Source organism: Astatotilapia calliptera, chromosome 19 (assembly GCF_900246225.1).
Source record: "Astatotilapia calliptera chromosome 19, fAstCal1.2, whole genome shotgun sequence".
Classification (NCBI taxonomy): Eukaryota; Metazoa; Chordata; class Actinopteri; order Cichliformes; family Cichlidae; genus Astatotilapia; species Astatotilapia calliptera.
This window is the reverse complement of record NC_039320.1, coordinates 24,537,475-24,560,125: the sequence shown is the minus strand read 5'-3', so window position 1 is coordinate 24,560,125 and position 22,651 is coordinate 24,537,475. Positions and strand designations below refer to the sequence as shown.

At 40.3% G+C, this 22,651-nt stretch overlaps 1 protein-coding gene across 1 annotated transcript in view; it reads left to right on the top strand.

Annotated features, from left to right (window-relative positions):
* The window catches only part of tdrd9 (tudor domain containing 9), a 38,408-nt gene extending 15,831 nt beyond the window's left edge, over positions 1 to 22,577 (top strand). Inside the window, exons 10-35 of the mRNA XM_026151030.1 lie at positions 3,161 to 3,245; positions 3,321 to 3,378; positions 4,018 to 4,122; positions 4,195 to 4,292; positions 4,384 to 4,515; positions 8,926 to 9,088; positions 9,217 to 9,280; positions 9,692 to 9,755; positions 9,848 to 9,892; positions 11,090 to 11,143; positions 11,555 to 11,671; positions 11,816 to 11,923; positions 13,645 to 13,745; positions 13,898 to 14,068; positions 14,724 to 14,835; positions 14,935 to 15,150; positions 16,498 to 16,587; positions 16,674 to 16,931; positions 17,217 to 17,384; positions 17,923 to 17,993; positions 18,099 to 18,208; positions 18,753 to 18,849; positions 18,929 to 19,067; positions 20,540 to 20,658; positions 22,028 to 22,100; positions 22,202 to 22,577. Coding sequence (XP_026006815.1) covers positions 3,161 to 3,245; positions 3,321 to 3,378; positions 4,018 to 4,122; positions 4,195 to 4,292; positions 4,384 to 4,515; positions 8,926 to 9,088; positions 9,217 to 9,280; positions 9,692 to 9,755; positions 9,848 to 9,892; positions 11,090 to 11,143; positions 11,555 to 11,671; positions 11,816 to 11,923; positions 13,645 to 13,745; positions 13,898 to 14,068; positions 14,724 to 14,835; positions 14,935 to 15,150; positions 16,498 to 16,587; positions 16,674 to 16,931; positions 17,217 to 17,384; positions 17,923 to 17,993; positions 18,099 to 18,208; positions 18,753 to 18,849; positions 18,929 to 19,067; positions 20,540 to 20,658; positions 22,028 to 22,100; positions 22,202 to 22,300 — 2,917 coding nt within the window. The 3' untranslated portion in view covers positions 22,301 to 22,577. The remainder of the gene's footprint in view (positions 1 to 3,160; positions 3,246 to 3,320; positions 3,379 to 4,017; positions 4,123 to 4,194; positions 4,293 to 4,383; positions 4,516 to 8,925; positions 9,089 to 9,216; positions 9,281 to 9,691; positions 9,756 to 9,847; positions 9,893 to 11,089; positions 11,144 to 11,554; positions 11,672 to 11,815; positions 11,924 to 13,644; positions 13,746 to 13,897; positions 14,069 to 14,723; positions 14,836 to 14,934; positions 15,151 to 16,497; positions 16,588 to 16,673; positions 16,932 to 17,216; positions 17,385 to 17,922; positions 17,994 to 18,098; positions 18,209 to 18,752; positions 18,850 to 18,928; positions 19,068 to 20,539; positions 20,659 to 22,027; positions 22,101 to 22,201) is intronic.
* Positions 22,578 to 22,651: the final 74 nt, after the last annotated feature.

Here is a 22,651-nt window from a genome sequence, read left to right as displayed (position 1 = left end):
ATTCTTTTTAAAAAGGAGAACACTAAGGTCGGTTAGCTTAGAACTTTGTTTTATATCTTCTCTTTGAACAAGATAGAAATTTAGGAGTAACATGGCCTTACAAACCCAACAGTGAGATCTTAAGAGATCCACAGCCTACGGCTCTTCAATGGGGCATCACAGGGTCCCCAGGGAAAAAAATTGTAAATGTAAAATAATAAAATAAGCTAGCACGGGCGCCCACACAAACGCAAAGCAGGAGATGAAGCATCGCTGAATATGTTTCCAAACCAACTTCCTTCCAAGCCAAAGACTAGAAAATATGATGAAGCAAATCTTTTCTTTGGCTTCACCTGCACAAGTGCGGAGGTAGGTCTCCCTGCAGAACTGGTTTTCCCTTCATTGGGAGCAGCGCTGGGCTCTTCAAATCACGGACAAACAGTATCCCACATTCTTGATTTTTAGTTCACAAACACTTGTTGTAATGACCAACTACTAACTACTCCTGACATGTTGGAGATGTTAGCTCTTTATACAGTAAAGTTACAGCGGGATACAAATAATATCAGGCTGATCCTGCCACGATTTAATCCCCCGGTTCAAATCACGGACAAACAGTCTCCCACAGCTGTTTATGTTTTTGAACCCATTTTAAGATAAGATAAGATAAGATAACCTTTATTAGTCCCACACGTGGGAAATTTGTTTTGTCACAGCAGGAAGTGGACAGTGCAAAAGTTATGACGCAAAAATTAGAATACAATAAGAATAAATACAGTACACAGCTGTACAGAATAGAATAAAATAATATACTATATACAGTAGAATAAAATAGAATAAAAATATACAATAAGATAAAAATAGAATACGAATACTATATACAACTGAGTAAAAATACAACGATGCCAGAAAGGATTATTGCACTTAGTGTTATTGCACATGTGTGGATGTGTGTGCTTGATCAGTTAAAGTCTTTATTATGGAGTCTGACAGCAGTGGGGAGGAAAGACCTGCGAAATCTCTCCGTCCCACACCGTGGGTGCCGCAGTCTCCCACTGAAGGAGCTGCTCAGTGCTGTCACAGTCTGCTGCATGGGGTGGGAGACGTTGTCCAACAGGGATGACAGCTTAGCCGCCGTTCTCCTGTCACTCACCACCTCCACTGGGTCCAGAGGGCATCCTAGAACAGAGCTGGCCCTTCGGATCACCCTGTTCAGTCTCTTCCTGTCCCCAGCAGAGATGCTGCCGCCCCAGCAGACCACACCATAAAAGATAGCAGAAGCCACCACAGAGTCATAGAAGGTCTTCAGGAGTGGGCCCTCCACTCCAAACGACCTGAGTCTCCGCAGCAGGTACAGCCTGCTCTGCCCTTTCCTGTAGAGGGCGTCTGAGTTATGAGTCCAGTCCAGTCTGTTGTTCAGATGAACACCAAGGTACCTGTAGCTGTCCACAGCCTCAATGTCCATACCCTGGATGTTCAGTGGTTGCAGTGGAGAATGCTTGTGCCTGCGGAAGTCTACCACCAGCTCCTTGGTTTTACTGGCGTTGATCTGGAGGTAGTTCAGCTGGCACCAGTCCACAAAGTCTTGAGTCAGTCCTCTGTACTCCTTGTCGTCCCCATCAGTGATGAGGCCGACTATTGCAGAGTCATCAGAGAACTTCTGCAGGAAGCACTGGGTGGAATTGTGGGAGAAGTCTGCAGTGTAGATGGTGAAGAGGAACTGAGCCAGAACCGTTCCCTGTGGGGCCCCCGTACTGCAGACGACCCTGTCCGACACACAGCCCTGAGTCCTCACATACTGTGGTCGGTCGGTGAGGTAGTCCAAAATCCAGGTAGTGAGGTGATGGTCCACTCCAGAGTTCTCCAGCTTGTCCTTCAGAACCGAGGGAAGAATGGTGTTGAAGGCACTGGAGAAATCAAAGAACATGATTCTCACAGTGCTTCCAGCGGTCTCCAGGTGAGCGAGGGATTTTGCACAGAGAGGCATTTTTTTTTTTTTTTAATGTATTGACAGCAATGTTGAATATTATTACACAGGAAAAAACAACTACACGTAAAATAATGACTGCCTTTGTAAATGGAGGGACAGTAACTGCGTGTAAAACCTGAAGATAGTCAGATTAACAGTATTTTGTTTCTATCTGCCATTCTGCAATTCCTCTCATGTAAACAATAACGTGGCGCACAGCTGACGTGAAAAAAGGCACATACCTTTGACTTTGCGTGACGAACTCTGTATTCCTCGTCCACACGTAAACGCAAAAAAGGATTTTAAAAAATCTCAGTTTTCGGTGATTTGAAACGCTGTTTACGTGTGGACGAAACAGCTGCGTTTTCAAAAATACCCGTGTAGGTGCAGACGTAGCGTAAAAGAGTTAGTAGTTTATTTTATTACTACCTGCAGATTACTTGTATTTGCTTAATTGTTCACTAAATGTTTGAGGTGTGAAATAAACCGCAATTGAGCAAAATATGGGCGTGTGGTTGGAGGATGTGTTAGTGCGTACATGTGTGTGTGCGCGAACATTTTTCTGTAAAACAAAGGGGGGCCCAGCGAAAAAAGTTTGGGAACCACTGCTCTAAGGGGTAAATTTCAGCTTCTTTCCTCGGGACGAAGGTTTCTATTTCCGAGATGCAGGACAAAGCGTTATGAAAATAGCTTTGTCCCCGTTGCTGTCACTGATTTAAATAAGAACTGTTTTTGTTTTTGATTCGAAATATTAAATTACTTTATATGTGCTACAGTGAGGTTTATATCTTTATTAGGTATGTGTGTTTTTTAAGGGATGCCAAATGCTATCATTTTTCTGTAAAGCAAATTTACCTTTCCTATGGGTATAAATAAAGTTACCTTGACCTTGACCTTCTGAGCTTTGTTCAGAGGTATGTCGGTCCAGAATATTTGTGCAGCAGCAAACTAAGCTATGCCACACATGTTTGTGCATTTTCGCAGGCTGGATGCTGCACAGTCATCTCTGGCTCAGGGTTGACACAATCTGGGAGTAGGTTGTATCTCCCATAGTGAAACACAAAGTGAAGATGCACAATGAACGTGATGCACAGTGGTAGAAAGTATCCAATCTCTGTAGATAGTGGGGAAGGTGCAGAAGTAGCAGATCAGTAAAGGTAAATGAGTAGTACTTTAACATTAAGTTCAAACTGAGCATGCTGCTTTTTTCAGATTGCAGGTTTATCCTCTTCACTCCTCAGTGACACTGGAGGAGCAGAACGGCGTGTTCCTCTTTCCTGTTCCTGGATACAGGAAGGTAAAAGCTGTTGATCGTAACTTTTTGCATGTGCTGTCCGTACCTGCTATACCAATTATCTTCTAATCCTCACAGGTGATCCTTTCCACCAACATTGCAGAGAGTTCAGTGACTGTTCCAGATGTCAAATATGGTGGGTTTTTTCAGTTTTAAATTTTTAAAAATTTGACTTCATCTATTGTCACTCTTCTTTCATCATTTATTTACAAGAAACTGAGAATTAAGGCATACAGATATCAATAATGTTGTAAGGAAAAAAGGAAGTTAAATAAGACAGAAAATAAGAGCAAGATACAAGAAATAATTCCCAAGTAGCAGTCCCACCTGCACCTACTACCAGACAAAGGCCATATCAAAATTAATGGTCGTGTCGCTGCCAACATCAGAGAGAACAATACAATTAGTAAGGTAAACAACAATGAATAAATATAGAAAAACAAATAACTGCACTATGTCATCTCCTAAAATTTGACAACATGTGTTAGTTAATGTTTATTTCCATATTACATGAATTAGGTCGCTTTGTCTGTCTTGCACCTAGAGCAAAGATTTGCGTTGAATCATTTCTCCTATGGTGCTCTGGTGTAAAATAGTTGATGTAAAAAATATTCAGCTTATGTGAAAAGGTTTTTGCTCAATGTGATTTCCACTCATGACTTACAAGAGAACTGCCCACATCGTGCTCCCATGTGGTTTTAAGTGGTTTGTTCTCTGAGATCTATTTATGTATTTATTTTAAGTTAATTTGTATTAGCATTTTTTTTAATGACAGTTATTGACTTCTGCCTGGTTCGCCAATTGGTGTGTGACCCGGATACCCATTACGAGTCTCTGCATCTCACCTGGGCCTCCAAAACCAGCTGCAACCAACGCAGAGGTACGACCATTTTAGACCTTTTAAGTGCTTACTATCACTTCTGCCTTTAACTCAATGTTTGTTTCCTGACAGGTCGGGCAGGTCGAGTGTCAAAGGGCTACTGTTACAGACTTGTTACCAAAGAGTTTTGGAAAAAGGAAATCCCAGACTACATGATTCCCGAGATGCTGGTAAGGGACTGTGCCAGTGACCAGTTTTTAATGCAGTTCAGACCTTACTTCTGAAAACCGATCTGTGCTCTACTATTTTCCATTTCCTCAGCTTGCTCCGCTCTCCACTGTCTTGTTGAAAGTGAAGCTGCTGGACATGGGAGATCCCCGCACCCTCCTCTCCACAGCACTCTCACCTCCCAACCTCTCTGACATAGTTAGGACTGTGCTGCAACTCAAAGAGGTAGAGAGTGTAACTTGATGATTGTGTTCTGAGAGAGGCATTATTGTTTAGTCAAGTGCAGGCAAATGTGTAGCTGTAATGGTGATTGTTATGTATTTGGACGGGCAGCTGACCGCCAGCTCTGTCTGAGGATTAGACCTTGAGTTCTCCGAGAGGAGCTTTGCGTCAGCCAGTGTTCACATAGTTTATGTAGCATGAGAGCACAATAGGGCCATGTCGAATATTAATGATGTCGTGTGTTAGGCTAAGGGAATGAAAATGTGCATGTTATCTTTTTATTTTAGTATTTCTGATTTAATAGCATTTGTTAAGTATTTAATTTTACCTCTTGGTAAATGACTACATAGTTATTTTTGTATAACTGAGCACTGGAATCACCTTTTAAATCAAATTCATTTTTTCACCATAATGCACACTTTTTTCAGTTCAGTTCAGTTTTATCAATTCAGTTATATAGCACCAAATCACAACAGCCCCCTCAAGGCGCTTTATATTGTAAGTCAAAGACCCTACAATTAGAGCAGGGCGATATGACCAAAAATATTTATCACGATATACATTTGAAAATTTGCGGTAACGATATAACTGACGATATAATTGACACTAGACAAAGTTATATAAAAATGTAACAGTGCAAATGCAAATTCCTTGCTGACAGTTTAACCCTTTAGAGCCGGTCGGAGCGGGCACGCTCTCTTTTACGTAACTATTTTTAAATCCCGGTAGCTCTGCAACCACGTAAGCTAGCGCAATAATATTTTTTGCATATGAAACTGGAGGAGTTGTACTTACATCTTATGCCATCAGCTTGTCCTAGGTCACGGTTTCCTTCCACATAAAGCTTTGCAAAAACTGCATAAAAAGCGCTTGCAGGAACAAAAACATAATATTCCAGTAAAACGCTTTGCTGATCCGATCAGCTGTTCGTAACACTTCCTACGTTGGAATAGACGTCAGCGCGAACTTTAGCATGTCCGCCATTACCTGCCCGAAACCGGAAGTGACGTCATTTTCGCGGAAATGTAGTCTTTTTTACCATCAGGGCCTCATGAGCCTATACTGGTCTTTTTAAAAGTTATGTTTGACTTTATGACTTTCTGTGTCGTTTCTGGGATGCTTAGGACTCATATTGCACTGCTGGAAATAGTTTATTTTGATGCATATGGTACTTTTTTGCAAATTTGCAGTATAATATTTATTTTCGTTTTTCCTGCAGTGTATAAAAATTGGTGTATTTCAAAAATAAAACTATGAAGACACTCAAAATAAATTTCCTGTGGTAGAAAAGGAAAAGGAAGAGCTGTGGATTGCACTACCGACCTTCCAAGTTGTTGACAAACTGCTTTACTTCCTAAGGGAGGATGTGTATAAAAAGAACACATGCTAGAATGAAGTAATGAAGAAAAACTCCAAAAAGCATAACATGGCTGTTTTTATTAAATGATTTATGACAACGGTCCCCAATCCCCGGGCCTCGGACCGGTACCGGTCAGTGAGTCGTTTGGTACCGGGCCGCGAGAGTTGAGGCTCAGGTGTGAAATGTATGGTTTTCAGGGTTTTTATCAGTTTTCAGCGTTATTTTGTTATCGTTTTTATCGTTAACTCGGTTTTCCTGTGTCTCTTCACGTGTGTTATGAATAAATCTTCTTTTTTTCCCGTACCGGTACTAGTTTTATTTTGTTGTATTTATCCGCGACACCTTAAAGGCCGGTCCATGAAAATATTGTCGGGCATAAACCGGTCCGTGGCGCAAAAAAAGTTGGGGACTGCTGATTTATGATTAAAAGATTTGTGTGTGTGTGTGTGTGTGTGTATGTATGTATGTATGTATGTAGGTAGATAGATAGATAGATAGATAGATAGATAGATAGATAGATAGATAGAGATATATATGTGTATGTACAGGGAGGGCAGAATTATTAGGCAACGTCCTTTCCTTCGGCAAAATGGGTCAAAAGAAGGACTTGACAGGCTCAGAAAAGTCAAAAATAGTGAGATATCTTGCAGAGGGATGCAGCAGTCTCAAAATTGCAAAGCTTCTGAACAATCAAGCGTTTCATTCAAGATACCCAACAGGGTCGCAAGAAGCGTGTGGAAAAACCAAGGCGCCAAATAACTGCCCATGAACTGAGAAAAGTCAAGCGTGCAGCTGCCAAGATGCCACTTGCCACCAGTTTGGCCATATTTCAGAGCTGCAACATCACTGGAGTGCTCAAAAGCACAAGGTGTGCAATACTCAGAGACATGGCCAAGGTAAGAAAGGCTGAAAGACGACCACCACTGAACAAGACACACAAGCTGAAACGTCAAGACTGGGCCAAGAAATATCTCAAGACTGGTTTTTCTAAGGTTTTATGGACTGATGAAATGAGAGTGAGTCTTGATGGGCCAGATGGATGGGCCCGTGGCTGGATTGGTAAAGGGCAGAGAGCTCCAGTCCGACTCAGACGCCAGCAAGGTGGAGGTGGAGTACTGGTTTGGGCTGGTATCATCAAAGATGAGCTTGTGGGGCCTTTTCGGGTTGAGGATGGAGTCAAGCTCAACTCCCAGTCCTACTGCCAGTTTCTGGAAGACACCTTCTTCAAGCAGTGGTACAGGAAGAAGTCTGCATCCTTCAAGAAAAACATGATTTTCATGCAGGACAATGCTCCATCACACGCGTCCAAGTACTCCACAGCGTGGCTGGCAAGAAAGTGTATAAAAGAAGAAAAACTAATGACATGGCCTCCTTGTTCACCTGATCTGAACCCCATTGAGAACCTGTGGTCCATCATCAAATGTGAGATTTACAAGGAGGGAAAACAGTACACCTCTCTGAACAGTGTCTGGGAGGCTGTGGTTGCTGCTGCACGCAATGTTGATGGTGAACAGATCAAAACACTGACAGAATCCATGGATGGCAGGCTTTTGAGTGTCCTTGCAAAGAAAGGTGGCTATATTGGTCGCTGATTTGTTTTTGTTTTGTTTTTGAATGTCAGAAATGTATATTTGTGAATGTGGAGATGTTATATTGGTGTCACTGGTAAAAATAAATAATTGAAATGGGTATATATTTGTTTTTTGTTAAGTTGCCTAATAATTATGCACAGTAATAGTCACCTGCACACACAGATATCCCCCTAAAATAGCTCAAACTAAAAACAAACTAAAAACTACTTCCAAAAACATTCAGCTTTGATATTAATGAGTTTTTTGGGTTCATTGAGAACATGGTTGTTGTTCAATAATAACATTATTCCTCAAAAACACAACTTGCCTAATAATTCTGCACTCCCTGTATGTATATACTAGGGGTGCAACGATACACAAAATTCACGGTTCGCTTCGATACTTTGGTGTCACGTGTCAATATTTTTTCGATTAAAAAAAATGTTCATGCCTTTTTAATTTATCATTTATTAAAATTATAAATATATATTTTAACTCAAACGTACAGTTTTTAAATGTAATGTTGCTGAAACAACAAAGGGATAAAATAATAAATCTATCTGATTGAGGAATCCCTCATCTTTGGAAAAGAGAGTTTGTTACAGAGAAATGGCTCTTTCCAAAATAAAAGCTATACTATACGCTTCTTCTGGGCTATATTCTCAACAGCATATTAAACATATCAGGTCCCCATAAGGAGAATCATGTGCTAACGGCTGTCTAAATGACTCGGGTAAAGTTTGTAGCATGCGTGCTTGTTGTTTTTGTCTGCTTCCACTAGGATGATGTCGGCGTAAATGTGCAGTCATATTAATTTTGTTCCCACTAGTGCTGTCAGCGTTAATCTGAAATGACGTTAACGCCACAACACGGCAAATCTCCGTTAACGTGCTACCACGGATCGCCCAGTGCGTGGGGCCAGACGGCGTCAACACGTTAACGAGCTAACTGTGCTAACGCAGTAGTTCCCACCCATGTAATTGAGCATTGCGTGACACATCCAACATACTGTTTTACTTTTGTCCATGACGCGCTTACCTTCAGGGTCATACGTCACATGAAGACCAAAATAATTCCAAACGCCAGATCTGAATGAGGGTGGGGGAGGTTCAATTTGCCATGTTGCAACCAGAGCTTAGCTTCTGTCTTGCTAACTTGCGCTGCGCTCAGTGGATCTGTGCTAGACAGTGCAGCCAAGCGGAGTAGTCGAACGCAGATTCACTGAGCACTCAACACAGACAGCATCGTCAGAAGAAAAGTTGATAAAATAAATTAAAAATGTTGTATTGTTCGATACATATGCGTACCGAACCGAAAGCACTGTATCGAACGGTTCAATATCGATACGAGTATCGTTGCACCCCTAGTGTGTGTGTGTGTGTGTGTGTGTGTGTGTATATACGCATATGTTAAAGCTAAAATGTTATGAGTTTAGAAGTTCATTAGTTGTGTGCATAGAGTATGCTGTCTGTCACACTGCAGATGGGTGCGCTGTCTGTGAAAAGTGAAAGCAGAGGTCAAAATGAAGATGGTGAGCTGACGTTCCTGGGCCGAGTGCTGGCTCACTTGCCTTTAGACCTGTACCTGGGGAAGATGATTGTCCTGGGCCACGTCTTTGGTTGCCTGGATGAGTGCCTCATCATTGGTTAGTCTATCATGGTACTTGGTGGTATCTGTTGTTTACGGCATGTTTTCTAGAGACATAGCTTTACAGCCTAAATGTGTAACATGTTTTTCGGAATACTTTTGCACAACATACTCTCTCATTCTCAGCTGCCTCTCACTCTCTGAAGAGCTTCTTTGCGATACCGTCCATGCAGCAGATTGCTGGCCATAGGTGAGTCTGATCCAGCAGGTACACTGATTTACAGACTCATGATGTCACATTAGATTTTGTGTACCAACACTGTGGCTGCATTTCATGCATTACGTAGTAAAGTAACTTGATTTAAACTAGAGCTTTTGACGCACCTTTACATGTTTAGTGCAGCGTAATATCTGATGCATTCAGAAAAATGCTCACATTCCAGCAAAAATGAAAAAGTATGAAAAAATAATGTCACATCACTCCACTGTTCACCTCCAGTTTGGGATTTTTTAGTTTAGATCGTCAGTAATTTTTCTTCCAGTGTATACTTATATTGGTCACGTGTCTAATTGTAACATGTTTACATTAGAATCAGGTCAAAAGCAGATATGGGTTGTGTGTTTTGTAATTATTATTTTTTTGTATCATGTGTAACTCCAGGAGCAAGCTGGCTTTTACCCGTGGCACACCAAGTGATTCCATAGCTTTCCTAAATGCCTTCAAGGTAAAGAATTTTTTACATATCTCCAGCAGGTTTTGATTTTGAGTGGATTTTCATGTGTGGTTGCTCTATTCTCTCTCGTTTCTTTATATTAGGCATGGCACTCAGCCAAGAAGAAAGGACAGCTGAGGCACCCAAAGGTATACTATGAACTAAATTACTCTAACCTTCAGCGATGTGAGCCACCCTACCAGGATAATGACCCCAAGCACACCAGAAAGCTTTGTACAAACTACTTACCAATGAAAGAAGATCAATAAGTGCTGATTGTCACTCACTTTAACTCACAGTCAGACCTGCTCGAGACGTTTTCTGACATCATAAAGCCTCTTAGGAGGCAAACTATACCAAGAGATTCTGAAAGAATAGAAGTAGTGTAATTGTTTCAGCAATTCACTTTTTCACTCAGACAACTAAAAGGGTATTATTAGAGCTAATGGAGATATTACTACAGTATTTGAAACAAAGAAAATGTACAACTATCTTCCTTCCTGGTTTCAGGATTTTGGATCCTGTGGCAAGTGATTTTCCAAGGCTAATTCTCTATAAAATATAGACAATAATAGGTGCCGGTGCCATTGCTGTTATCAGTTTTTAAGGCAACAAATCACATTAAATGGGTAGCCAAAAAATGGAGGAGCAGCTTCTTCTGACCATGTCTCTCCAACCTGACTATCCATGTCAGCGTCACAGGGATTAAAGTCTAGGAATAAGAAATAGGGAATAAATAGGAAAGGGGCAAGGATAGTCTATCATACAACACTGGTCAGATTGGTGATATGTTGTCTAGATGATGTTGCCATAGAAACAAAACCCACGCACTATGTGGGAGGGCTTTTTATGAACCATCCCCATCAACCTGCCAGCACTTTGTGTGTTCGTACAGCAATTGTCTCTAGTAAAAAAGTTATTCACCTGGTGACTTTTGAGGTCTATTTTTTGGATCATTATCCTGCTGTAGAACCATCTTCTTTACAGTTTAACTTCTAGCTGACTCTGTGAAGTTGTCACTCAAAACAAGATTTATCCTGTGTTTTTGCAATATATTCTGTGCCCTGTTTTTCATGTCAAAGACCTCACATAACAGTTCTTAGTAGCTGCTGTTATTGTTGTTATAGCCTGGTTGTTGTTTGCTGAGGCCAGAAAGATCTAGGTATAATAGAAATGATCAGGGTACCTACTTAGAATTTTTAGCCTCCCATAAAAGTGTTGAGGTATTCAAATTCTAAGAGTGAATTAAACTTAACACAACATTATAACAATGTTTTTGTTTTTTTTGTCTGTTTGTTTTGTGTTTTTGGCAAAAATTAAATGTATTTGCTGCCTTTTCTTCTTAGGATGAACTGGACTGGGGAAAGGAGAACTTCATTCAGATCAAGAGGATCAGAGAGGTACAGAGATCAAAGTCGCATGTGTTCAGAGAATAACATTTCAGGAGAAGGCGTGACCTGAGTGCATTAAATAGCAGGTGTTAAGTGATAATTGCAGTGTATTTTAAGCTGATACAAACTTGGCACAGAAAGTAAGCAAATGAGCCACAGTTTCAGGGGAAATTAACAGGCTTTCCAACAGTGTTGCCAGGAAGCTTTGTTACAACAAAGCAATAAACAACAAAACACAAATTGCCTTACTTTTTGCGCTAAGTTAATTTAAATTTGATTCCTTTTGTGAGGTCATGGGTAACCCCATGATGTCTTTTGCAAATTAGGTATTAAAATTTATAGTCCTTACAATGTTTTCTAGCTGTTGGACATGCAGTTTAAAGAAAGTATAAATACTTGCTTGCTGAAATTGCTGACCAGGTTGCAGAGCTGTATGAGGAGCTGAAGAAGCGTGTGTCCCAATTCAACATGAATGTAGCAGAGGAAAGCCAGTTCTCAGACTACACCAGTGCACGCAAGCAGGCATTCATTCTTCAGGTTAGTCTTTGCTGAAAACTGTGGGATGTTTATAAATTGTCTTAAACATCATAGTGTGACAATGTAAGGAGCTTTGGGTTGTTTTGCATGTCTGAGTATATTTGACTGTCAGTTTGATGTAAATTGTGACTCACTGCTTCTTAGGTGGTCATTGCTGGTGCGTACTACCCAAACTACTTTCTCCAGGTGGATATAGATGAAGCCCTGGCTTCCAGAGAGCTGAGTGGCTTCAACCCCAGAACGACAGTGATGGTATTATTACCTCATCTGCAGCTTGGCTCAGCTACACTTTACTTCATGTTAACATAGCACATTACGTTATTAACATAATAAGAATTATTTATAAACTCGTTAATAAGCAATTGGTTGTTGTTATCATTATTAGACTTCATGTACAATTCAAGCTGGCTGATGATTTACCTAAAACAGGCTTTACTTTTCTCGTAAATGTCTAAGAACGACAAATTTATCTCACTCCCTTTTCGCAGCTTGCTTGCATGTCCTTAAAGTTTTTAAAGATGTTTGATGGACAGTTTTTAATTAAAAGTGCATAAAGTATCTATCCATCCATCCATCCATCCATCCATCCATCCATCCATCCATCGATTTCTTCCACTTATCCAATTAAATTGTCTTAAATACAGATCAAGTGATCTTGTTTGTAGTCACGTCTCCACAAAAATTTGTAGCCAATAGTGTCTCTGTGTTTGCCTGCTCTACACATTTATATTTGCTTGTCTAGCTGGAATCTGAAGCCAATTTTGCTGCTTTTGCAACAGACCAAGCTCCATTCCATACTTGAATTCACAAATTGGCCATAATGCTCTCAAAAGCATTAAAAATATTCTGTAAGCATCATTTCCTGGCTTCTACCTCTGACCACCAGAGTTGATTGTGCCCACTCAAAACAGTGTTTGTTCTTTAGGATGTTTCAAAAGCTGCCAAGAAGCAGCCCTCAACTCATTCCCTTTTTTAAAAGAAAGATATGTATATATAGTCCAACCACTGAGACACAAATTTGGATCATTTTTAAATTTTCTTAATAAAAGGCACCACACAGACTGAACGCTCTGCTTCTGAAATGCTCCAAGTGTGATTTTAAACTGTGTGAAGGATAATACAAAGCTGCTTTAACCTCCTAAAACCTGACCTCTTTCATGGCATGCATTTACAATTTCTCTTTGGTGTCTGGGCTGATTGGGACCTGATGAATGTAAAAAAAAAAAAAAAAAAAGAATGACCTGATTTTTGTTTCTGAGAAAAATTAGATCCACATAAGAGTACATTTGTTTTAATTTTGATAGAACAGTGGCAGCATAATGTCCTCGTAAGTGGATATCAGGCCCATGTAGGCCCAAATTTAGTATTTTGGTCTAGACAACCCAAAATGTGATGTTCAAATATGTGGACACCAGGTCCTAGGAGGTTAAAGATAGACCCTGTGTATGCGTCGGGTATGATGATGTCGATGAAGGAGGCTGCAACATGCTAGCCATCCTACTTTCTAATCGAGAGAAATGGAAGGATACAAGTGTAATGACAGATGAGTTGGAAATTCTGTACGGTTAAAATTTGAGTGTACAAGTTATTACAAAGTAAGATACAGTAACTCAAAGGTGTTTACATTTCACAGGTAGTGAGCAGCTGAGCATAAACAGAATAATCCTTTTTTATCACTCTAATAATCACCCAAATTTTTAAAATCAAAATTATTTTATTCCGTTTGACCTGAAACTATCAACTGAGCCCAGGTTCATTAGGAAAATAATCACAAAGTGAAGAAATAAGGGCCGCTTCACCACAAACTTAGAAGAGGTTGTCACTGCTGCTAGCCTTTAGAAAGGTTTAAGGCAATTAAGCATTCACTTTTCGGACCCAGACTTTTTATTTTTGTCCAAATTATAATTTGGTTTATAGGCAATTAAATTGTCAGTTTTGTTTTTCTAATTGTATCATCAAACTGTTGTTTTTAGTTGAGGAACCTTCCACCGTACAGTTTCCTGTATTACAAGCAGCTGCAGTGCCTGTTCCGCCTCTGTGGACAGGTCAAAGCCATTTCCTTTGATAGCTCCAGGTACTAGAGGCTACTGTGGCAAGTCAAACATCATCACTCAGTACTTTGTCTGCCTGAACCTTTGTGCACTTAGTTTTAATCTCACTTTGTGTGTGTGTGTGTGTGTGTGTGTGTGTGTGTGTGTGTGTGTGTGTGTGTGTGCGCGCACTCAGAGCATATGTGGAGTTCTACAGGACATCCCAGGACTCTGGTGTGCTACCTGAAGTGTCTCTTGCCCTCCTGCTGGCCCATCAGAGCCCTGCAATGGAGCTGTCAGTCTACCCCATTGAACAAATAGAAAACTGCGCTGGGAACAGACACATAACTCACATGAAATATTCACGGTACGCCGAGTTTCGCATATTTCAGATGCCAAATGTAGTTGTCTCTCTGAGAAAAATCTAAGTCATGAGCTGAAATCTTGAACATGTTCGGCAAGGACAAAATGTCATCTTAACCACTAAGTTGTGGCTGTGTCTGTCATTTGAGGACTCAGTGTTTCTGGCAAATCTAACCCCTACATAACAGGCTGCAGTGGTCAGTGCCTTGGCCCTAAACCTTAATGTAATCTGACATCCTAGCACTCTGCATGCCTCTTGCCAGCAATCATTGGACTCAGAGTGGAGGTTTTAGGCAAAGCAGTGCCAGCTTCTTCCTACCCCTGCTGGGCTGTAGGGTGACACATTTATTTAATTGTAAGAATGCTGACATATTTTGATAAAATACAGTTTTAGCTTCTCCTCATAATTTGTGTTTTTTTTCCATAAAATATAATGTTCAGCTGTTGTTATTGCTGGTAAATTCTGAATAAAATTGTACGTTTGCTTGTTCTTAAAATGTTTTATTTTGGTGAACACATAGCAGACATCTGTTTACTCTTTAAAATGAGATGCTGACTCAGTTTAACTCATCACAGTAAAATGGCTATAAGTACACACATGCCAGTGTGTAGTCAGTGGTGACAGCGAAGCATCACCTAAAATCTCTGTTTCTGTGCAGCGTGAATGTTGACTTCCAGAGCCAGTCTGTCTGCCCAGTGGGAGTGGTCAGCAGCACCATCGACCCCGCCAGGCTACCCCCCAATCGCTTGTTTGTGGTGAACATCACAAAAGTTAGTCTTCTATTCTGTTTTTATTTCCCCTACTAAATACCCGACTTTCTTTATTTGAATAAATATTAATGGATGTATCGTCTCTGAAATCTGCTGTAGGTGGTGGAGGTTGGTCATTTCTGGGGGTTCCAAGCAGATGAAGCCAGCTTGGAAAAACAGCGCCAAATGACAGCAGATATTAACACATGCACGCTGCATCCTTTAACTGTGTCGCTCTACCCCAACCTGCTGTGCCTGGCTCCCTACTCTGAGTTCAATGAGCAGAACATGTACTACCGTGCCAAGATCCTACACATGCGTGGCAACACAGTGGAGGTAAATATTACTTACACTCTGCAGCCTGCTGCTCAAAATTTAGGACACCCGTTTATTTTCTCTGTAACTTTTCTCTGCAAGTTTTACTTCTATTTTTCTATCTTTTTTACTTGTGATTAGCCTGTCGTAGTTAGGATTCTGTACCTTTTTAAAGTCCAGACAGAAGTTCACCCATGAAGATGGCATTTGACAATCTCCCCAGTACCCTTAATGATGAGTTTTGAAACCTCAGTATATATGTTTGACCATTAGATCAGGTCACAGTTTTTTACAAGGGTGAGCTGTGTAGGCTGAGATCACCCTCACTGACTTCTGATGCACACTCAAACAGGCATCTGAGGGGAAAGAGTTGAGCTTATTGGTTTGAAGGTCTAGCTGTAATTTTTCCATTTGAACTCTTTTTGCAAATATTTTTATTGAAAAAAGATAAAAACACAGTACTTGCAGTTACCGGAATACAATTAAACTTTCTTCATTTTCCTAAGTAAATATACTTATTAGGGGTGCAACGATACATAAAATTCACGGTTCGCTTCGATACTTTGGTGTCACGGTTTGATATTTTTTCGATACAAAAAAATGTTCATGTCTTTTTAATTTGTCATTTATTAAAATTATACATATATATTTTAACTCAAACGTACAGTTTTTAAATGTAATGTTGCTGAAACAACAAAGTAATAAAAAAATTAAAAAAATCTATCTGATCGAGAAATCCCTCATCTTTGGAAAAGAGAGTTTATTACAGAGAAATGGCTCTTTCCAAAATAAAAGCTATACTATACGCTTCTTCTGGGCTATATTCTCAACAGCATATTAAACATATCAAGTCCCATAAGGAGAATCATGTGCTAACGGCTGTCTAAATGACTCGGGTAAAGTTTGTAGCATGCGTGCTTGTTGCTTTTGTCTGCTTCCACTAGGATGATGTCGGCATAAATCTGCAGTCATATTAATTTTGTTCCCACTAGTGCTGTCGGCGTTAATTTCGTTAAAATGACATTAACGCAAATCTCCATTAACGAGTTACCGCGGATCGCCCCGTGCATGGGGCTGGACGGCGTTAACAGGCTAACTGCTCTAACGCACTAGTTTAAATATTTTATATGTATATATATATATATATATATATGTCTCAGAAAAAAATGTAGATGTTGTTTGTTTGTAATTTTTTTATTAAGAACTGCAACTTGCTCAACTTGAAATCTTCAAATAGATCTGGGTCCTGGTATTTCAGTGCTTCATGAAATTGGATGTAGTTCCTCCTTGGTCTCTAAAACCAGAGAACATTTTTTGAACATGGTAATTTTTGCAAATATATCACCCAGGCGTCTCATCTTTCTGCAGGTCTTCTTTTTGGACTATGGCAACAATGAGATCGTTTCCTGCAGCAGCCTCAGAGAGCTGCCGTCTGATCTGCTGTCTCATCCTTTCCAGGTAGCAACATCATAAATGCCACAATCAGTCAGCAGATAAAATGCACACCAGATTAATAGTAACAGATAAACTGCTTATCATATCAGGCTCAGGAGTTCCAGGTCACTGGTATGCGTCCTTCAAATCAGTCCATCATTCTGGGGAACCAGTGGAGCAGCCGCGCCCGCAACCGCTTCATCAATCTAGTGAAGGGCCAATCTCTCATCGTGTCCCTGTACTCCATCCTCTATGGTGTGATGCGTGTGGATCTGCTCATCCACTCTGAGACAGCAAACACCAGCGTGGTAGACTTGCTGGTGGAAGAAGGACATGCTGTGAAGGCTGAAGAGAGCTTTGACTCCAAGGTGACACAATAAGCAGAAAGAAATACTAGTTCTCTTAGCAGCTTAAGATGAAGTTATTTCAGTTTTTTAAAACAAAACTTGTATTGAAAAAATACTTTAGCTAATTGAAGTAAAAATGAAAGCTAGAATTTTAAAGACAAACTATTTGAGATGTCTGGCCTCAGGTTTGCTGCATGTGCTGCAGGCAGACTGAGATGCATTGAGACAAAAAGTTCTGTATGAATAGATCTGAAGCATTTTGTGCTTTTCTCAGTCAAAGTATTGAATGTTTTTGTGCTCTTGCAGCAAAACCATGAGGTGCTGATGTCTCTGTACAAGGACATGGAGGAAGGTACATATGTGCCCAACTCTGTAAGCAACACCTGGAGCAACCGCAAAAAAGAGGAGAAGGAGCTCATCGACAGCCTGCTTACCCACTTTTCCAAGCAACCCCAGTCCTATTCCAGGACAAAAGTACGAAACAATCCAGGCAAAGTTTTGCACATTTAGATGCTTCTAAGAAGGAATCAGAAAATATGTTACAGCATGCTTAGTAAACAGGGCTTTAACAATTCTGAAATCAAGACTAAAAATGGAATACAAATGCCCCAAAAGTAGTTAATTGTCACCTTCGTGTTCCTGTGATGCCTGTGCAGTGCTGGTAATTTCTCATGAAAGCATCCTAGCCTAGTAAAACTAGAATGGTTGAAGATCTTTAAGGTTTTGAGTGAATTGTTAGAAAGACAATATCTATAGCTAATGGTGGGTTTTGAATAACACTGAGTCTTTGGTGTTGAATGTGTGATGGATGCCACCGCCTTTTTTACTGTTTGCTGCTGTCAGTTTATCCAGAAGAGGGAGCCATTTCAGTGGCTCAGTTCATGTGTTTGTGTTCATTCAGAGGCACACCCATTCAATGTGACAGCCAGAACAGTGACGACACAGTTTTGCATCACTGTGATCAGTGAATGCATCATGTTATGTCTGATTGCTATTCCCTCTGACACTGCAGGTTCGTCTGCATGGACCAACCAGTCCTCATATGATGAGCTTCCACAGCTTGAGGAGCAACACGCTCTACAAGTAAGCACTACAGAGATTTGAAAAACAAAACAAAGCAAAACAAGAATATGTACCTACAACCACCCTCCCTCTGCCTCAGCTGATGATCACTGTATCCTCCTGTAGGACTGTATGTATAGAGAAGAACAGCATCAACTCCTTGGCTCTGAATGAAAACCCACATTGCAGACATCAGAAGATGCTGGTGGCTGGGACTGTGTCAGTCAGCTCCACAGGTACCAGATAAACAAAATATTACAAGGGTAGTGTCCTCCTAGTCCTGTTCCCAAGACTATAAATTGGGGAGTTGCATCAAGAAGCTTGAGCTCTAAATTCAGCTTTAATCATAATATTTGTGACTTTGAAATATAAGCAAGGCAGAATATTAAATTTACACAGAAAGGATGACATAACGAGGTGGTTCAAATGCAGAGGCGCTTTAATGGTAAAAGCACCATCACCTCTAGAGTTCAACCTCGACTTTGGAACAGCCAAAAGCATCTGAGGCTGTAATTTGACTCAAAAATTCAGTATTTCTGTTTTGGGCCCTGGTCTCCTTTAGAGGTGATCAATAAAATAATGCACTAAAAGCATTTTGAGCTAGCTGAAGGTGACAGACTAACTTTTTATTTTTACCAAATAGAAGGGTTTGCTTTAATCTAGCCTAGAGAAAACAAAGCCATAGATGACTTTTTCCAGGTCAGATTATGAGAGCATTGTTTTGATCTTGGCAATGGGTCTTATCTTATGTAGAGCTTTAAGGGTGTGTTTGTGTTGCAGGTACCCGTATTCTGCTGAAAGACACCTCCATTTTGCCAGACATCCCTGGACTGCCTGCACTTGTAATGATGCTCTTCACTCCCATCATGGAGCTACGGTTGGTTAAATGTGCATTACCGCTGCACATATATGTACAGAAACTCACATTCTTATTTACCTAACATATTTATTTTTAGCACTGATGAAGAGAGAACCTGCTACACTGGGGCACTCTGTGGCTTAGGCTTCAACAGTCAGAAACAGGAAGCCATCCTGCCTGAACATGACATCGAACTGTCCTTTGATGTGAAGATTGATGTTGACGACATCACTGAGGTAAATTTAACCTCAGAGACCGTTGTGTAAAATCATCAAAACAGCCACTCAAAGGATTCTGAATAGAAATCTTTGTGCATGTTTGAATAGTCAGTGTCATTTAGGAAGGTTCCTACATGGCAGGCATAATAAGAGTTTTTCAGTTCTCCAAATATTAAGAACGGCTTGCTGTGTGTGCTTCGCTGTTGGGGAAATTTTAGTATTTTATTAATCTGGCAACACTAACCATTATGTGTAAGTATGTGTGCACTTTACTCATGCAGTTTGCTAACATTTGCTAATACATTAGCTCTCCACCCTTTCATCCAAATGTGATCCAGATGTGGTCATTTCTGTCATTAGTGCTAATGTTGAAGCTTGAAAATAGAGTTCTAAACTACTTTTTATACAGTTTGTAGCTATGCTTTGTGATACTGGCAGTGGTGTGCAGTGTTGGGAAGGTTACTTTTAAAATGTATTCCGTTACAGAATACAGAATACATGCCCCAAAATGTATTCTGTAACGTATTCCGTTACGTTACTCAATGAGAGTAACGTATTCTGAATACTTTGGATTACTTAATATATTATCATGCTTTTTACAACAACGTGAATGTACTATTGCTGTGTGATTTATTACTATTACTGAAGGTCCGCGACTCCGAACTGTAGTAAAGGGACCTCTGACTAATACGGCGGGGTCCCTGTCGGCTCGTAGCCGAAAAATAGCTTTACTTTGTTGTGTGGGTCAACTTTTCTTGCGAGAGACAGAGAGAGGCGTTGAAAGGCTGCTCCAACGGAACTTATTGTTTTCGGAGGAAAACACGAACACGGTGTACAGTCGAGTCTTAACAGCTTACTTACAACTGGGCTCGTCAGGCTCTCTTCTTGGCTGCAGTGGTTGTTATTATATTTACATGCTTCCAGCTCCCGTTTTTCCTCGATGGCAACTCGTACCTTTCCACTCGCCTTTTTCTCCCTCCTCGCGCTCACAGACCCATAACGTGTATGGCAGTCCATTCTCCCTGCAGCACGGACTACACTGCCCATGATGCTACATTCTTTAGAGCTATGCTTGTAGCATTCTGCCTGTTAGCTTAGCACAACAACGAAAAGGCGCTCTCTCACCCAGGAAACACACAGTCGCAGAGAGAGAGAGAGTGTCGCCCTGTAACCATGGCAACCGTAACGCTGCCGCCTGGAACGAAAGAACGTAGCTGTCAAACAAAACCCAAACAGTCCTGACCCGCGACAAGATGAAACAGGAAAGTACCGCCGTGTAATCCATTTATTTCAACAAAGTAACTGTATTCTGAATACCACCTTTTTAAACGGTAACTGTAACGGAATACAGTTACTCATATTTTGTATTCTAAATACGTAACGGCGGTACATGTATTCCGTTACTCCCCAACACTGGTGGTGTGTGTGGATGGTAGTACTTCACTTGTTTGTTTAAATGATGTGGCACTTGATTGATTCTTTGTTTTCAGATAAATGCTCTACGAATGGCTATAAACCACCTCGTGTGCGAAGGCCCCAATGGCACTCTGCATCTGGGGACTGACAGGATCAGCCAGCTGCAGGAAGACTGTCGGGACCGCCTCATCAGGTCTGATATAGATACATACTGGGGTTGTTCCTGGCTCAGGTCTTTGAGGGGTCAACATGCACAATTGAGGTGTGTGTATGTGTGTGTATGTATATATATATATATATATATATATATATATATATATATATATATATATATATATATACACACACACAATTACCCACTCGCCCTGTGGGTGCTCTTTATCCTCAAAGCTTCATCAAATAACGCAAAAGCCAGATCAGCTAAAATGAGAAAGTATGACAGTTACCTCGAGTTTGACTTCATCAAGAATGACGATGGAAAACCCAAATGTGTTGTGTGTCTTCAAGTGATAGCAAATCAAGCAATTAAGCCAGCTAAGCTGTAGCGGCATCACATAAAAAATTACCCAGAGTTTAAAGATAAAACAAAGTAATTTTTTTTCAGTGAAAAGGTAACATGCGTCAGAAAAAATTAATGGTGAACCTGATAACAACTTCAGAAAAAGTTCAGTGTGCCTCAGTGCACATTTGGTTTCAGATGACAGGGTGGCATCCCAAACTGGCTCCTGAGGGTATGCAAATATTGCTCCCCTTTCCTGCCACTTACCTCTGTAAATCATCATTTTCAACTTTGACTGTGAAGTACAGAGCTCGTTTATAAGTGGAAGATGATCTTCGAGTCTGTTTGTTATCCATCCTTACAAGAATAGAGAAACTGTGTAGTGAGAGACGCGCTCATCCTTCTCACTGAGTTAGGGAATAATTGTTGTTGATGACTGGATTGACTGTGTGAAATAAAGCCAGATAAGGCAAAATTGCTAGATTTTTCATTTTTCTGCAAATAATTTTAATAAGGGAAATATGTTCATTGTGTTAAAATTTAACCAATTAAATAGTCTTTAAACTGCTCATGAAACAAAATGGGTTCATTTAAATTGTTCCAGTGTTTTCACTGTTTATTTTTTTTGAAAGCTTTCCGATTTATTTAAAAAAAAATGCTCTGAGTTTAAATACATCTTGAATTTGCCCGGAGTTTAAAAGTGTTCACGTTTATTTAAATTTTGTTTTGTTTATTTTCTATGAAGTTCATAGCTCTTTGAAACAGATTGAGTATTTATATTGAAAAATTTAAAATATAAATTATTCCTACATAATCTAGGAGTACAAAAGGCAGTCTGAGCATGGGGATTAGAAGGGGGTACTTGGAACAATTTTACCCCTGTAAGGGGTCCCTGGCCCCTAAAAGTTTGACAACCCCTGCTCTACCAGAGGACTGGGAGCTTTTTCCTGATGGTCTTTCTTTAGGGAAGGCCAAAATGTCTTTGGTGGACAACAAAAATGTTTTTTTTGAAAAAACAGTAAAAATGCTGAATTTTTAAGTTATTACTGTTTTTATTGTGCAGACTGTTCACGAAGTCTCCGCCAAGGGAAGCCATTGCTCCCCAGTTGTTTGAAAAACTGGGAAAATGGAACCAGGTAATGAGCAGATCAGTGCACTTTTATTTATTCATTTGATCATCTGCTCTGCTTAGGCACATTTAGGTCCTTGTGCTTTAAAATATGTATTTATCCTGCAGGTGGATCCTTCTCTGAGGATGGACATCGTGGAGGCGAGAGGTGGAAACGCCAGAGCCGTTCTCTACCAGCTACACCCTGTAACTGTGCTCAACAACTAAAAATGATTGTTTAAGTGTTGCATTGTGATTTGGTTAACTTCAATTTTACTTTAACTGTTGTTCGGAGGAGGTTTTTTTTTTTCCCCCACCCAAGTTTCACGTCCAATTTTTGTTGTAGCTTTCATCCTAACAGGAAAATCCTCCTTCCTTTCTTCATTTACGGTTACCTAGACACTTCCTGTTTAACTTGGTGGCTGCTGAAGTTCATTGATAAGATTCAGCCTCTTTGCCTTGTGTTTCTGCAGTTGGTCATTAAAAATAGTTGTCTGCAACAGATGAAGCTTGTCAGTCTTCTGATTGTGACTCAAGAGTGAAGTTAAATTTGTCAGCACACACACACAGACACACACC